General features: G+C 40.1%; 1 protein-coding gene across 1 annotated transcript in view; it reads right to left on the bottom strand.

Moving 5' to 3' along the window:
- The window catches only part of LOC109951874 (calsyntenin-2-like), a 221980-nt gene that overhangs the window by 52543 nt on the left and 154474 nt on the right, over positions 1-14963 (bottom strand). The window contains 4 exon segments of the mRNA XM_020586609.1: positions 1358-1479; positions 2015-2272; positions 3810-3865; positions 3867-3954. Of these exon segments, the coding sequence (XP_020442265.1) occupies positions 1358-1479; positions 2015-2272; positions 3810-3865; positions 3867-3954 (524 nt within the window).

The raw sequence follows: 14963 nt of genomic DNA, 5'->3' as shown, positions 1-14963 counted from the left end.
GCCGCCCACCAAGAGCCGGGGTCTGTCGGAGGTTTCTTCCGTTAAAGGGAGTTTTTCCTCCCCACTGTCGCCAAGTGCTGCTCAAGGGGGATTTGTTGGGTTTTCCCTATGTAATAATATTGATAACAGTAAGGTCTAGACCTTACTTTGTAAAGTGTCCTGAAATGACTTTTGTTGTGATTTGGCGCTATACAAATAAAATTTGATTTGATTTTGATTTGACAGTGGATCATACCATTTCCACTTCCTAATGTGAGCTTTCTGACTTTACCTGCTGTCAATAATGAATAAACAGCAAAATATTCTGATTAGAATTATTACTCGTATTTTAGATTATGTAAATTTTATTTAAACCAATAGGCCTATTTGTTATTTGGCCAAGTAGGTGCAACTTGTGCATTTTTCTCCCCAGTTTAAGCACTGCATAAAACCCTTTAAAAACAAAAGAGAACATGTGGAGTTAGATGAGAAAACAGACAAGTGACTGGTACTCTGTGGGCACTCCGTCTAAATTCCACCAGATGATGCCTCACACACACCATGTGCTGTCAGGAGGCTGATGGATGACTTCTTTCATGCTCTTCCACAAATCAAGACCAGTGGTCTGTCTGATCAAATTATCCCTGGGTGCTGCATCTGGATGTCCAGGCTTAGCTGTGTCTGTCCCTTGAATTCAATGCCCTTTCTGAGCGACCAGTCTGACTTTAGGACAACGTCCTTGATCAATAAACTGCTGTCTTACCCACAAATGTCCCCGGAGCAAGCAAATTTCTGTCTCAGTCTGCTTTGCCTGTTTGTTCAAGTACCCATAACTTAAAAATATTTTGTGACATACAATACTGTATTTTCTAAACCTAAAAAAAACAAAAACACACACACTCTGTTTTAATCAAAATTTAAACCAGAATCTCACAAACCGATGAAGAAATAACATTTCCAGTTCTCATCGCATGTCAGGTAACAGTGTTTTAGCGCTGGATATATTTCTTTATGACTGTTCAGGTAATGAAATGACAGAAGAGAAAGAAATAACCTGGGCTGTAACAAAATACCAACAGGAAGATCTGACAGAAAACATTTGTTGAGGAGTCACTAAGTTCCTAAAGAAATTGCACAGATATTTACTGTACTAGAGTGGTATGACCAAATAAATTTAGGTTATTTAAAGGAGGATTTCTAGTTTAGACAACCATTAGACCAATAGAGGATTAGACCAGGCTGGAGGCTTCATCCCTATCGAGGAGAGTGGCCTATGATTTACTTATCAAATCCACAAATGTGAACCTAGTATAAACTCAGGTCACTCAGAATACAAGTTTCCCTGTCCACCCTATGTGTCCTAATATCAGCCTCTTACCTGCTCCAGCTTCCAGTGGAATTCAGCCGGTCTGAATGTGTCCACCTGGGTGAAATCTCTCCTCAGTAGAAACACCAGGCGGCAATTATGGACATACAGTGAGTAATGATGACGGTTCATTTCTGTGGGAATGAGAAAGAGAGGAGTTGGCACCAGGGTCCAATTCACCACACCTACTCACTGTCAGGTAAAATCAGTCTGACATTTGGCTTTATGACACCTCAGAAAAGTGGGACAGCAGCATTATTTTGAAGGCCAATTTTCAGACATTTCCCACATTTTTTTTTATACCAAATTTAATAACAAAATCATCCCTAAGAGTATATCTATACACACACACACTGTATATATAAAGTATATATAAATATAAATTTTCCTTAAAAGGTGCTACCAGCTGGACACTGTAGTTTTTACCAAATGTCACTCAAAGAGGAGCCAACATTACATTACTTGGGCCTATTTTTAGCTTTGAATTTGGTGTTCTAGTCTAGTAAGTATTTAAAGCAGCAGAATGGAGTATGCAGGACTGACTAAAATAAATGAAAAAACAGCAATATGTCACATGAAAAAAGGGTTTGGATATACAGACAGAACATTTGTTGACAAGAAAGTCCATGAATGTCACTGTTAGTCCTTACCCGTCAGGTTCACACTCACCAGTCTTGTCCGAGTTACACAGCAGGGTTTCCTTCTCAGCTCTGAGCCCCGGACTGGGCCCATGTTTCATCCATGTAGCTATGGTGAACTGGTCTGTCAGATTCTGGGGTACCACCCAGTCTGGGATTTTTGCTGCCTGACGACCATCAAACCTGAATATCAAGTCACTGTCCCTCCCGCTGTCAGTCACCAGAGAAGCTGTCCAGTTGGTAGAAGCGCTGGGAGCAGGGAGAAGGTCAGTGCTGCCCGATGAGGCCCCTGGGGTCACGACCATGTCATGGAAACAAAAAAAAGGTGCATTACAAAATGTGTCAATAACAATCATGGCTGATATGCAGTGTATATTGGTCTAACCTTGGCTATGATTACTTATGAGTCAAGCAGATGGCAGGGCCTAATATGTAATCAATGGGGCGAGATGGATAGAGGATGTGGGTATTGATTCATGGCAAATGAAACTGACTTTCAAAAGGAAAGAGATGTGAATCACTGTTCACAAATTCAGAGCATAGCACACTACCTAAAAGTGCCTCTGTGGAGTCAGAGGACGTATTGACCCAGCACTACGGTAACACCAAGAGAAAAGACACAGCAAGGACTTAGTGATCATTTGACACAATAACCCCAATATGCTGCACCTTAACCCACTTTAATGCACATTTATAAATCACCTGTATCAGCTTACGGATGGTGATAAGTTAAAGCAATGCAGGATCCACGCTGTTCTGACAAAAAATGAGCGATATCAGAATTCACCGTGTCTCCCTTGTCCAATTCCAAAATACATCTGTTCATTTCTGCTAATATCACATTGGAACATTAATTGAAGTTTTTCCCCATCTGTAAAGCTCTGTTTATCCTCTACCTCACGCTCATGCCAGCGTCAACGTTTTGACTCCAGTAATTAGATTCCCTTAGTAAATAAATACGCATCGACTTCTCTGGCACCCAGCTGCAGCCTTTTCTTTGGCCGATGTCTTTGTACATTATCTCAAATTGATTGTGCTTTAAAAAAGCAATTACAATTTATTCTATTTGCTATCAGATAATGATTATGAGGTGCCTGAAAAGGACTCTTTAGTGGTAAACCATGCATGGACAGAGCCAGGGGAGGCAGCGAGGGGATGGTATGCATTCAAATGAGGTGGAATGGGGCTTTTGAAGGCCGTTAGTCAAAGATGATGACTCCAACCCCCCTGCTGGCATTGCAGTGTGGGTAGGGGAGAACGGGTAGCATCGGCTACTTTGTTAGTGCTTTGGGCACCCACACGGTGGCTCGACTGCTCATCATTCACTGAAGAGAAAGTGTGGCTGCATCCGGGGTGGCTAATGCCCTCGCTCTGTCACATCATTAGTGACAGAGCTTTAAGTTGCCATTCTGGTGCCTTCATTTAGCACAGGGATTTACCAGGGACACAAGCAGAGATAAGAAAGAAATACAGACAGAACTTTCAGATGCTGGTTTACAAAGGGCACAGAACAGGTCCTTAGGCCTTATCTGACCCTGTTACTCAGAATCTGGATTCAACTGTTGCTTTTAGCAGCAGCTTACTTCTAATTCCCTGCACTAACTTTCAGTTTGCTGCCTCAGAAGTCAGCTTTGATCAGCCATATTCTGTATATTCTACATATCCACCAGCATCCTAATAGCCACATTTCTGACTTTCATGTGATTTACTGCTACACGACAAAAACATATTGTACTTTCAGTCTAAGCCGTCTGTCATTCTGGTCACGTAAGACCGATTATGGCATGCAAAACACAACAGAAATATCTGTTTTCTGCAAAACCAACCACAAAGTTTCTGTAGAGACTTCTCAGAATAAGTTTCCCGGTCACAGCCCTTCCCCCCCCCCCCCGCCACAGGTCTCCAGGTGCATCTTAGGAAAAAGCTGCTTGCTGCCCGTTCCTGGCTCATAGTCAACTCGTTTATTCCAACCTGGGAAAAGAGGAAGATAAGTGATAGTGTTAGAGAGGATAGATCAAACTGTTGAGTCTGTTCTCTGAGAAGAAACACCAACTACCTGCAGATTAATATCTGAAATCATATCTGATTTTCAAAGCCTACTTGTTGCTTTGTTACAGTACATTTTTCACATCATTTTTTCCATTTAGGCTACCATCAAAACAAGACTCCATTTCCAGTTATTCACTGTTACTGATATTTCTGGCATCACAACTCAATACGCTTCTGGCAGAATGTGCCCGGCTAATGAAATTGCTGCATTGTTGTTGGAGTGCAGTGCAGTACCTGCATCAGTGGCAGTAGTCATTATAATGTCACTGGGTTCTGTCAGCTGTGAATTATGTTTTCTGTCCAGACAGGCTATTATTTTGCATGGCGGTGATGTTTTTGCTTTTCCCTTCATTTTTTTTCAGGTCTTTGTGGTGTGAATTTGTGTTTGTCTGCAGTCTCTGCAGGAGATAACAAGAAAACGGATGGCAGAATTATGTTACCTACTTAGTGTTTTTATGAGTTTTGTATAGCGAGTCCATCTCACCATTAATCTCAGTTTCAAACAAAGCACGTGTCATGTTTGTAACTACTTTCAACATAGATTTCCATCACTTGATGCGTTACAGCCCTGTCAACCCAGTTATTGTCTTCTGTCATACAGCAGCATCATAGATAAACTAAACTAGTTCTTTAAGAGCAAATTACACCACCTCTAAACTAACTGTGCATATGTACGCACCGTGATGTACGAACCCCAACCACTGCTGCTTTGAAATTCTGGATTAGAACAACAAATCAAATCTTTTCCCAAATTAAACGTAGCAGTGATTACTTCATACAGAAAGTTATAAACAGTATTAAATTTAGTGGGCGGTTTGCTGAATCTGTTTTCTGACCTCTGTTTTTATTATGCCATGCCCAGTATAAAAATGACCTTTTCAGATTTAGGCTGGAGAGAGGGCGTAGCAAATGTTCTACTACTAACATGCTCCATAGACAACTGGGAGTCAAATAGCCTATTGAGGACTGTTTTAACACTGCCTAGCTGCATCCACATCCTGAGAGGAAGGGCAAGACAAGGCAGAGCCTGGTTAAAGATGCATGGGAAGGAGAGCGGCAATGTGGAAGGATAAATGAGTGGTAATGGGTGGAGAATGTAGTGTGTATATAGATATGTGAGGGTTGGGTTGAGTGTGGAAGTGGGTGATTAAGGTTTATGGGTTAGACGGCATTGGACAAACATGAGGAAGAGTAAAAGGTGTTATCTCTAAGGAAAGATTAACGTGGTCCCCCCCCCTCATCACCTCTCAATAGGTTTTAATCTCATGGAGTGAATGCCTGTAGTCTATTTGTCTAGAGGGGCCAATGACAAGAATCAGTTCACGTATCATGGTACTTTCAGATACATGGATGCATAGAGATAGGCCATGTCCTGCCACACCACAAAATACATAGTTTACATATTCATTATCAACTGGACAGCTGTTACCAGTTATTTCCAGCTGTTTTTAATGTTCTTTACCTCACAATAGCTACCAGCAGTGGTAGACATTTCTTTTAGACAAATACCTTTTTATTATGGTTAGAAATGAGGTGGAGGATGTTGAAAGAGTGAGACAGCAATGAAACAGAAATATGATCTGTTACAGTACAAAAAAGAAAAGAAAAAGAACAGAGATACAATCACCACAAAGCAAAAACACTATAGTCTTCATTTCATAGACACTGGGATAACACCCACACATGTAGCTTTATATCAATAATAAATATTTGGCAGCAGCATTTATCTGTAATAACGAGAAACACTGCAACAATGGGAAAACAAAAGTCCTCTGACAAAAACTCACTGGACTGAACTGAAGTGCATTTACAGGGACAAAAAAAAGATCTATACTTGTTAAAATATCTTTTTTAATATTCACATTACTACCTATCCATCATATTTTGTGTGTACAACCAAACACAACACCAGAAAAGCCTTTGAGGAGAGACTGCATGAGAATGTGCCATTATCTCTATTTGTATGATTCACTACACGTCGCCCTTCTCTATGACAGCAGGCTTTACCCCCTACATTTGAGTGTGTTGATTTGCAACAGGTATAAACACTTTGGCCTTTAAATGTGAATCTGAAGCATACTAAAACCTTTAGTGCTTTTGTGATATAATCCAGAGAGCTCTATTTGTTTAAACTTGATTTAGGACATCTCCCCCATAAGGTACTGTAGCCTTCATAAACTACTATTTATGAGTACTTGAGTACTTACAAAACCAGCTTTGAAATGAAGTAGTTGTACTTCACAGGCACCTCAGCTCAGCTAGTGATTTCTGGAAGGTCCAGTTACAAACATTGCAGTGGAGTCCACTTATCATTCCAGTATGCTAGGACTGAAATGAGTATAAACCTGGATACTTGCATTACCAATTTGAACTATTTTATGTATGTGGTACTAAATAAGCAAAAACAAAATATCCTTTGCTATCACTCTAAATTGTGGCCAGGTGCATTGTGCTTTAGTGTTCTTTGAGATGCGTCTACCTGTAGCAAACTGAAATTGCACTAAATAGTTCATGTCTGGACAAATACCAAGACATGAAACCTAAGGAACTCTCTGTAGACATCTGCGATAAAATTGGGATGAGCCATAAATCATTGCAAGGGTAAGACCATTTCAGAAACTTTGTGTGCCCAGGACATGAGAACAATGGGCTCAATAACTGTAAATGGAAGAAGTTTGGAACCACCAGGACTCTTCCTAGAGTTGGTCATCTGGCCAAACTGAGTACTCAAAAAAGGGTCTTATTCAGGGGGTGACTGAGAATCCAGAAGTCCCTCTAACAGAGCTTCAGACAGAAGTTCTCTGCAGAGATTGGAGAACCTGTAAGGATGACATCTTAACAGCAATCCATCAATGAGTCCTTTAGGGCAGAGTGGATGGACAGATGCTACTTTGAGTAAAAGGCATATAACAGTCTGCTTGGATTTTGCCACAAGACTGAGAACATGGGGAAAAAGATTCTGTGGTCTGATCAGAAAAAGTGAACTCTTTAAGCAGAATTCTAAATACGATGTTTGGGGAACATATTGCGCTAGCTAATACTATCCCTATGAAGATAGTAGGGGGTGGCAGCATCACGCTTATGCTTATGCTTATGCTTATGCTTGTCCCTGTTGCTTCTCAGCACCAGGGACAAGTACTGGTCACAGCTGAAGGAAGGATGAATGCAGTCAAATACTGAGAGGTCTTTTCACCACAACAATGACCCAAAGCAGACAGCCAAGACAACACTGGTGTCAATTTGGGACAAAACTCTGACTATCCTTGAGTGGCAAAGCCAAGACCCAGACTTCAACGCTGTGGAGAGACCTGAAGATGACAGTTCACACATGCTTTCCATCCAGTCTGATGGATCAGCCAGGAAGAATGGTGCAAACTGCCCTAAATCTAGGTGTGCAGCTATAATTGCTGCCATAGGGGTTTCTAGAAAGGACTCTTTTGTTTTTGATTTAATACATTTGTAACAATTTCTAATTGTTTGCTGCTATCACTTTATTATGTATGATTGTCGATTGATGCGCTAAAATAGCAATTTTAACCAATTATAACAATCTCTAATGCAATTACATGTGCAAAAAGTGAAGGGGTCTGATGACTTTCTGATGCAAATGTGCTTAGGCATATACACTGCTGTGTACAGTATGTAGTGATGTACAAAGGAGGTAGGTTTCCAGCACCCTCCTTCAAACGAAGGGTGTAAAAAACAAAGGGAGGGATGGTGAAAGAAGGAAGATGGATCGAGGTGCTTAAGAAAATGATGCATCATCACACTTTCACGCTGTTCCCACTGGAGGGTGTGGAATAGCGTGTGCGTGCAATCAGTAAGTTCTTGCACACTTTTAAATGTCTAGGCAGATGTGTAGATGTGTATGGAATCGTGTGTGTGTTTGTAAAAATGCTGACACCACATTCAAGTGGTGGGGGTGGGGTGTCATTACTCGTCCCAGCCATCAGTGGTAGACCCAATTTCCATTTAAAAGAGCACTCCGCTACTCTTTTACTTCCTTCCCTTCCCTTTTCCTCTCCACCTCTGTCCTCCTCCAGCTCACTCCACTTCAGAGTGTGCCATCTTGCTGATTTCTCCTCTTCTTTCATGACTGGCCTCCTCTGGCTCTCTTTCCCCACAGTGCCAGAAACATTCATTTTCATGCTTTCATGCATGCTGTTTGTGCACAATACAAAAGACAATGTTCTTTTTTTGTATCCTGCATGCATTGAGTGCTCTTGTTTCATTGGAGTGCGAGGCTTGCAACAGAATATGGCTTGTAAAAGTGGTCGCTGAGAAAAAAAGAACATTCAAAGACCAAATGGAAGGGAGTAGAAGGCGTCTTCCCTCCTGAATGTGCCACGATGGCAGCATGATTTTATACATCTCAGGAAGGGTTTTCAAATGTTTTCAGCTGAAACCCTTCCTATCAGCTCCATTTAATACATTTTTTGCCCATATGTGTTGACCATATTACCATATGGGCTTGAATCTTGTATGTGTTTGCTGCATAACCGACTGCAGGCTAAGTCATCTGTCAATTAACCAAGGATTGGGGGGTGGGGGGGCAACTTTGTCTGCTGTTGGGCAGATAATACAGTATTGTTTTAGAACTTTTTCAGTTGTTTGTTGATGCTGAAAATGAGGTTGATGAAAGCAAAGAGAGTGAACCAAAGCATTAAAGCTGTGGGCTGCAAGACTAAAACAAGAGACTGAAAGAGGCTAAAATGTTACGTAAAGCTGGGAACTGCAGGGTTCAGTGGTCATTTTCTGCATTTTCACCGCTTATTTAATTCATTTAATACTTTGACAGTAGTATTATAAAGTCCCTAATAGGATCATTTCTGATGAAATTATTCTCTCTCATTCTGCTAGAATCTGTGTGAAGCCTCCTAAAAGGCTAAAATTTCACATCTACAGTAACTAATTCTTTATCCCCCTTGGAGGATTGAGTGAAAAAGGTAGGTGTTTAAACTGGAGACACTAGCCTTTTTCACACTCTCTGTTCAAGGTGGGATTATGGCAGAATTTTGTCACCAAACCACTCTGTCTAAAACTGGGCACACACTTGACGAGTGGCTAAAACCTAAGAGTGGACAGGCCACACTTCTACTAACTTGTATTGTCAAAGTGCACTTTGACACTAAAGTCTTTTTAATAACCATTCTTGAAACTTTACAGTTATCTTTTATTTGATTGCCTGGTATGTTCCTCTTGGGCGACACGTACATGATGTTATCGGTCACCGATGTCAGTCGTAAATATGTAAATATTAAACTTTTTTTCTCTTAAATCTTAATATGAACAGTCGGCAGCGACTGGTTCTTAGGACAAGATTAGAATCATTACATGGCACACATTATGTGATTTTATCTGCCAAATGTCAACAACAACTGACCCAGACTGAGCCCAACTCGGTCCAACTAGGCCCGATCAGTGGGGGCACCGCTGACCCAGCAGACTAAGTGGACTACTCGAGACATCCCACATCTATCTATGGATCTTCTCAAGGAGGATCCTGCGGGAATCAAAGACTAGTTGGGATATACTGTTTAATCCCCACAGCACGTCTGCACCAAGGTCTGCTCTCCCAACAGATTTTTATCACCTTGGTCTTTAGTCACTACCCAAACACTTACAGGCATAGGTCAAGGTGAACACAACTTTAGATTGCTTGGTAAAATGACACCACATCTTCTGCTTCATGTTTCATTGCAGCACCATTCTGACAAGACACCAGTGCTTCAAGTCTCTCACTTGTGCAAAATGTTTCTCCCCTAAAATAAAAAAGCTTATTTTGTACCGTTTGTCCTAAATCTTCTGCCAATTTCTCTCTCATTCAGTCACTCCTGGCTGTTTTATCCCTCTTTTACACCCTTTCTGTCTCTATGTCTACTCTATGTCTTTGTAATCATGATTGCTCAATGTCACCCTGACACTTAAGTGGCACTATAAAGGAAGCTCCAATCTCAACAGGCAGGGAAGTGTAATCACTCTAACATGGGTGTCAGTGTGTTTTGGTGCCGATTGTGTCTATGATATGTATACCTTTGTGCTTCTCTAGAGGCACATTTTGTGCATACATCCAAATGTGAAATGCAGTTTGTTAGCAAGTGCATGTGAACATATTTGCTTTCCATCTCTCTCTCCCTCTTCTCTCTGTTCCCTATTCTACACATCCCTCCAAACATGCACAAACACACACTTCGCAGCTACTGCGTTCCCCTGACACAATGAGGTAAACCTGGGGTGTCAAGACCCCTCTATATTTTTACCCCTGCCACCATTCATCCATTCCTCCTGCCTGAAGCTAGAGGAGGGTTGCCAGAGTTCATCTGAATTGATCTTGTGTGTGTGTATATACTGTATATGTGTGTTGTGGTGTAATGCAATAAAAGTAAAATGTGGAGAAAGAAGAGAGGCTGGTGACTGTGATTTACACAGGAGACTAGTGGAGTCCTACTTCAAACTAGTAGTGGATCAGAAAAGAAAGACAAACGGAGAGAATGGAAAAAAAAACATGAACTGACACCAGGTGGCAAGATAAGAATCAAAAAAAGAGAAAAGTAAGAAAGAAGCAAACCAACAAAAGTAAGAAGAAATAAAGAAAGAGCACAAAGTAAAAACAAATGTTGGACACAGACAGAGGCAAAAGCCAAAAACAAACAATGAAAGTAATAAGGGAAAACAAGCTAACACCAGAGAAGAGATGAAAAGCGCTAAAGCATCAGCCAGAAATCCTCAGTCCGAGATTAGAGGGGAAGCAAGAAAGGAGTAGGAGGTTAGAAGAAATAGGAAAGGAAAGTGTCGAGCCATTTATTTTTCCTTTCTCCCTCTTTACTTCATCCTCCTCCTACTCTTATCAGTGATCAGGACCACTGGCTTGTATGCACACACACTTGTACCTCTATCTTTGTGAGGACACTCATTGACATAATGCATTGCCTAAGCCTAACCATTAGAACTAAATGCCTGACCCCAATTCTTACTGTAACCCTAAGCTAAATCTAATTCTTACCTGCACCCTAAAACCCAGTCACAAATCTGGGTCAGGAAGCGAGGACCAGCCAAAGAATCATTTTCCCTGTAGTCCATCTTTGATACAGTTATGGCAAACAATTAGTATTATGGTGTTTTAAATCAGTGAAGGTTTCATACTGGTAAAAGTGATTTCTGAGTCAGTAAATCACATTTGTCTTTCATCTAGATTTTTTTCCCCTTTGAATCTTAACACTCAATGCAAAATCATTACATACATGACTTTTATTAGGGCAGTCAGCGTTTTCAGGGACAACCATCTTTCAAACTTGCTGTGAAATCTTCCCGATTCTGACTTGGATATAATGTGCCTGTTCCCTTTTAAAAAATAATTTAATATTATCCTACCAAATATATTTTAAACTACTTATGTTAGTTTATAAATCCCTTAATGGTCTGGCATCAAAATATATGTCTGACCTCCTTAAAATCTACCAACCAAGTCCTGAGATCTGCTGAGAATTATCAGCTGATTGAACCTTGGGTCAGGACTACACAGGGGGAAGCAGCGTTCAGATATTACGCTGTACACAGGTGGAACAAATTCCCCATAGAGCTAAAACAAATCCCAAATTTGGCCACATTTAAAACTAAACTCAAAATACTGTTGTTCTCTGTCATGCTTTTGAGTAAACCTAGTTATGCCTTTTTAATGTTTTTACTTATCTTGTAACTTTTGTATTTTACATTATGGTTTTACCTAGAGATGCACCAATTGCAATTTTTTTGACCAATTCCTATATACGATGTTTGTTTTTTTTTAATCTGACTTGCCAATTCCCATTTTGGTTGATTCCAAATTTCTTTCTAAGAAATGTAATTGATAGCATACACAAAAATTGTGTAACTTTTATTTTTATTACAATTTTATTCTTCATTAAAGTTTTACAGGTGCTCTATACATAAACGGACAGCGATTGATATGTCATAATTACACATCTCTGTAGAGGGTTACAGGGATTTTTGGTGTGGTTTCTTTTCTGTTCAATAAAAATACACGTTATAGGTTTACTGTACCTATTCTTCTGGGAAATGAATTGGCTGTATTCATTTTGAGGAAGAGAGAGACATTTATATTTGAAACTGATTTATTGCAATAATTGGTCCAACATGTCACAAAAAACTTCTTTTTTTTTTCCAAAGGAGCAGTATTAATGTGGTGCATGCATTTTTAATAGTCAGTTACATCTCCTATATGACATGCTCCACAGATACACATTTTAATGAGCTGTCCTTACGCCACAAATTGACTTCCAGAGACACCAGTTAGAAGTGTTAATACATTTTCCTTCATTTACATTTTGTAGAGAAACAGAGACAAATGGGATGTTTGTATATAACAGCTTCACAGACTGCTGTTGTTAATGGTATATATTCAGTGCCACTCCTCTCCAAAAAGTTTCTAATAATCTAATAAAAATGCCTTCCATGGGTCTCATTAGAAAGCAACTGATAGTGAAATGCAAAAATCTAACACCTTTATTGTACTGCGCTAATTATTCCCTGATAGTTTAGAAACCTGAACTGCAGCCTGAGGTTTCTACTAATTGCCTTGACTGACAATACCCATGGGGTCAATTTTAATTTGGGGCCATTTAGAGGTAAAACAGCATTCTAAACCACACACACACACACACACACACACATACAGCTCAGAGATATACTCTGGAAGGATATAAAGGAAGGATATAAATATGCAGATTTCATTTTTCACCAGTGTAACAATCTGTCACTCAATGTTTGTGCTAAGCTGTGTGTCACAGTGTAGATATGTGTGGATAGGTGTGTGTGTCTGTGTGTGTGTGTGACACCACCTGTCGTTGTGAGTATAAATGGCAGAAATGGATCTGGTCTATATTTTATAGATGTGAGGAGAGGACACTGAGGTTTAATGGGATATTAAGTACATCTTTCACAATCCCGAAGTACTAACTGATGCTTCATAGGATGGCGGATCCACACAGGTGGCTCACTAATCGTTATTTCTAGCTTTCAAACCTTATACTATCACTTTATGTGTTACTGATTGTATATGTGTTGTGGAATTTACTGAAATGTATAAGTACAGTTATTGAACCATTGCTAAAAAATGGTTTGTAGTAACTCACAAGGGTCATTCCAACTGTCCAGTCCTGGGGACTGTAGTGTTCTGATGGGATGGAGGTAATACTGTACATGGCAACTGAGTGTCCTCTGTGAAGACTGGATGAAGATTAATCAGAGTTAAAAAAACAACAACAACAACAACAAGGTAGCACAAAAATGAGTAGAAACTGATAACTGTGATGCAAACACAGCTGTGCCTGTGCAGGTGGAGAGCTACTACCTGAGTGAGGACATGCGACTGATCATGAGAGATGCACAGCTGAGCCCTACCGTCCACAGCCAGAGACCACAGCTAATTTGAACAGAGACTACAGTAACTTTTTTGCCAGAAGAAAGCATGTCTTTTGTGAGTGTGAAAGTGTGTGTGCATGTCTTTGACATTCCCATAGCATCCTTCCTTTAATTCAACAGCCACTAGCCCTATTAAATATCCCTGATCTGTGACCATGGCATTTACTTCTCCCTCTCTATCCTTCCCTTCATCTCCGCTGCCAAACACCACTCACGGGGATGTCTGCCCTTTCATCAAGGGAGAGCGTATCTGTGCTTGTGTGTGTTTGTGTCTCTGTATCTTCCCTCCATAATCGCATGCTGAAAATCCTAATTTAAAAACACACTCACAAAAAGATACTGCAAACAGGCTTCAAAGACAGGATTATCACCGAGAGCCTGGACAGGGAGTTAATGTCACTTGGTACACCCACAACAGCCCTGGCTGCTCTGTGTATTTGTGTTAAAGTGTATGTGGTGTGCTGAACTTGTATATACGCCCGTAGAAACAGCATATGTAGCATATTTGCATTTGAAAAGTTTGAGTGTTTTGATGTAAGAAAATTTAGGATTAAAGTGCATAATGTTCTGACAACAGCTGTATCTGTATGATGTGCAAATGTCTCATGTGTAGCCTACTCTTATGTATCTACATTAACTGAATGATTTTACTGTGCATCATGTGGTGTGTTTGTGACTTCATTCCTCGATTAAGTGACATTAAGGAGGTTTTTTTATTTTATTTTATATTGGTTTTTGTTCCTGGTTGTTTGATTTATTGACCTAAATTCTCCTTAGCCTTAAAATCAGTCCAAGTCTGGTAGAGCTGTTAATGCACAGCAAAAAGAAAAAATAAAATGACTAAATCTAGACACTGCTAATGTTAAAGATGTTCAACACATACCTTGAACTATATATTTCCTTGATGCAAAAAAGTTTTCTTGTTTTCTTTTAGGACCCTGACCTTGTTACTGGAGAAACAAGAAATCACAAAGCAGTATATTTAAAAAAAAACCCAGAGACATTCGGCCACTTGTTTTGAGAAAACACAGGTTATAAGATTGAATATTAGCCAAACATACGTTTTGCAGAGTTCAGCTGCTGCCACTGTGCTGATAACGAGGTTCTCATTTACTCCTGTTTATTGCCAGCGCGCTATTTCCTGTGCAATCATAAATGGCTGGACTCACACTCACTTGCACATGTATCACCTTGTTAATGGGATGTTTACATGTGAGGCTGGATAAGAGGGGTGTAACAGAGTATGAGTACAGTATTCGGACATGGAAGGATAATGTGCCCTGAACTAATATGAACGGTTTCAACAATATCGGTTTGTTTTTTATCTCTTCATGTTCTCCTAGCAGAAAACTGCTAGACTACAACACCACAGATAGCATCCCATTAATTTCCTCACTGTCTCATAATGAGGTGTACAGTACAGGACCTGCACTAGGCTACCTATTAAATATGCTTGCAGGGCCAAGGCATAAATTGAAATAAAAAAAGTTTAAACAACATTTGGTGCTGTA

The sequence above is a fragment of the Monopterus albus genome, unplaced genomic scaffold (genome assembly GCF_001952655.1).
Source record: "Monopterus albus unplaced genomic scaffold, M_albus_1.0 scaffold8.1, whole genome shotgun sequence".
In the NCBI taxonomy this organism is placed as follows: domain Eukaryota; kingdom Metazoa; phylum Chordata; class Actinopteri; order Synbranchiformes; family Synbranchidae; genus Monopterus; species Monopterus albus.
The sequence above is the reverse complement of the archived record's forward strand: the minus strand, read 5'-3'. Positions and strand labels throughout refer to the sequence as shown.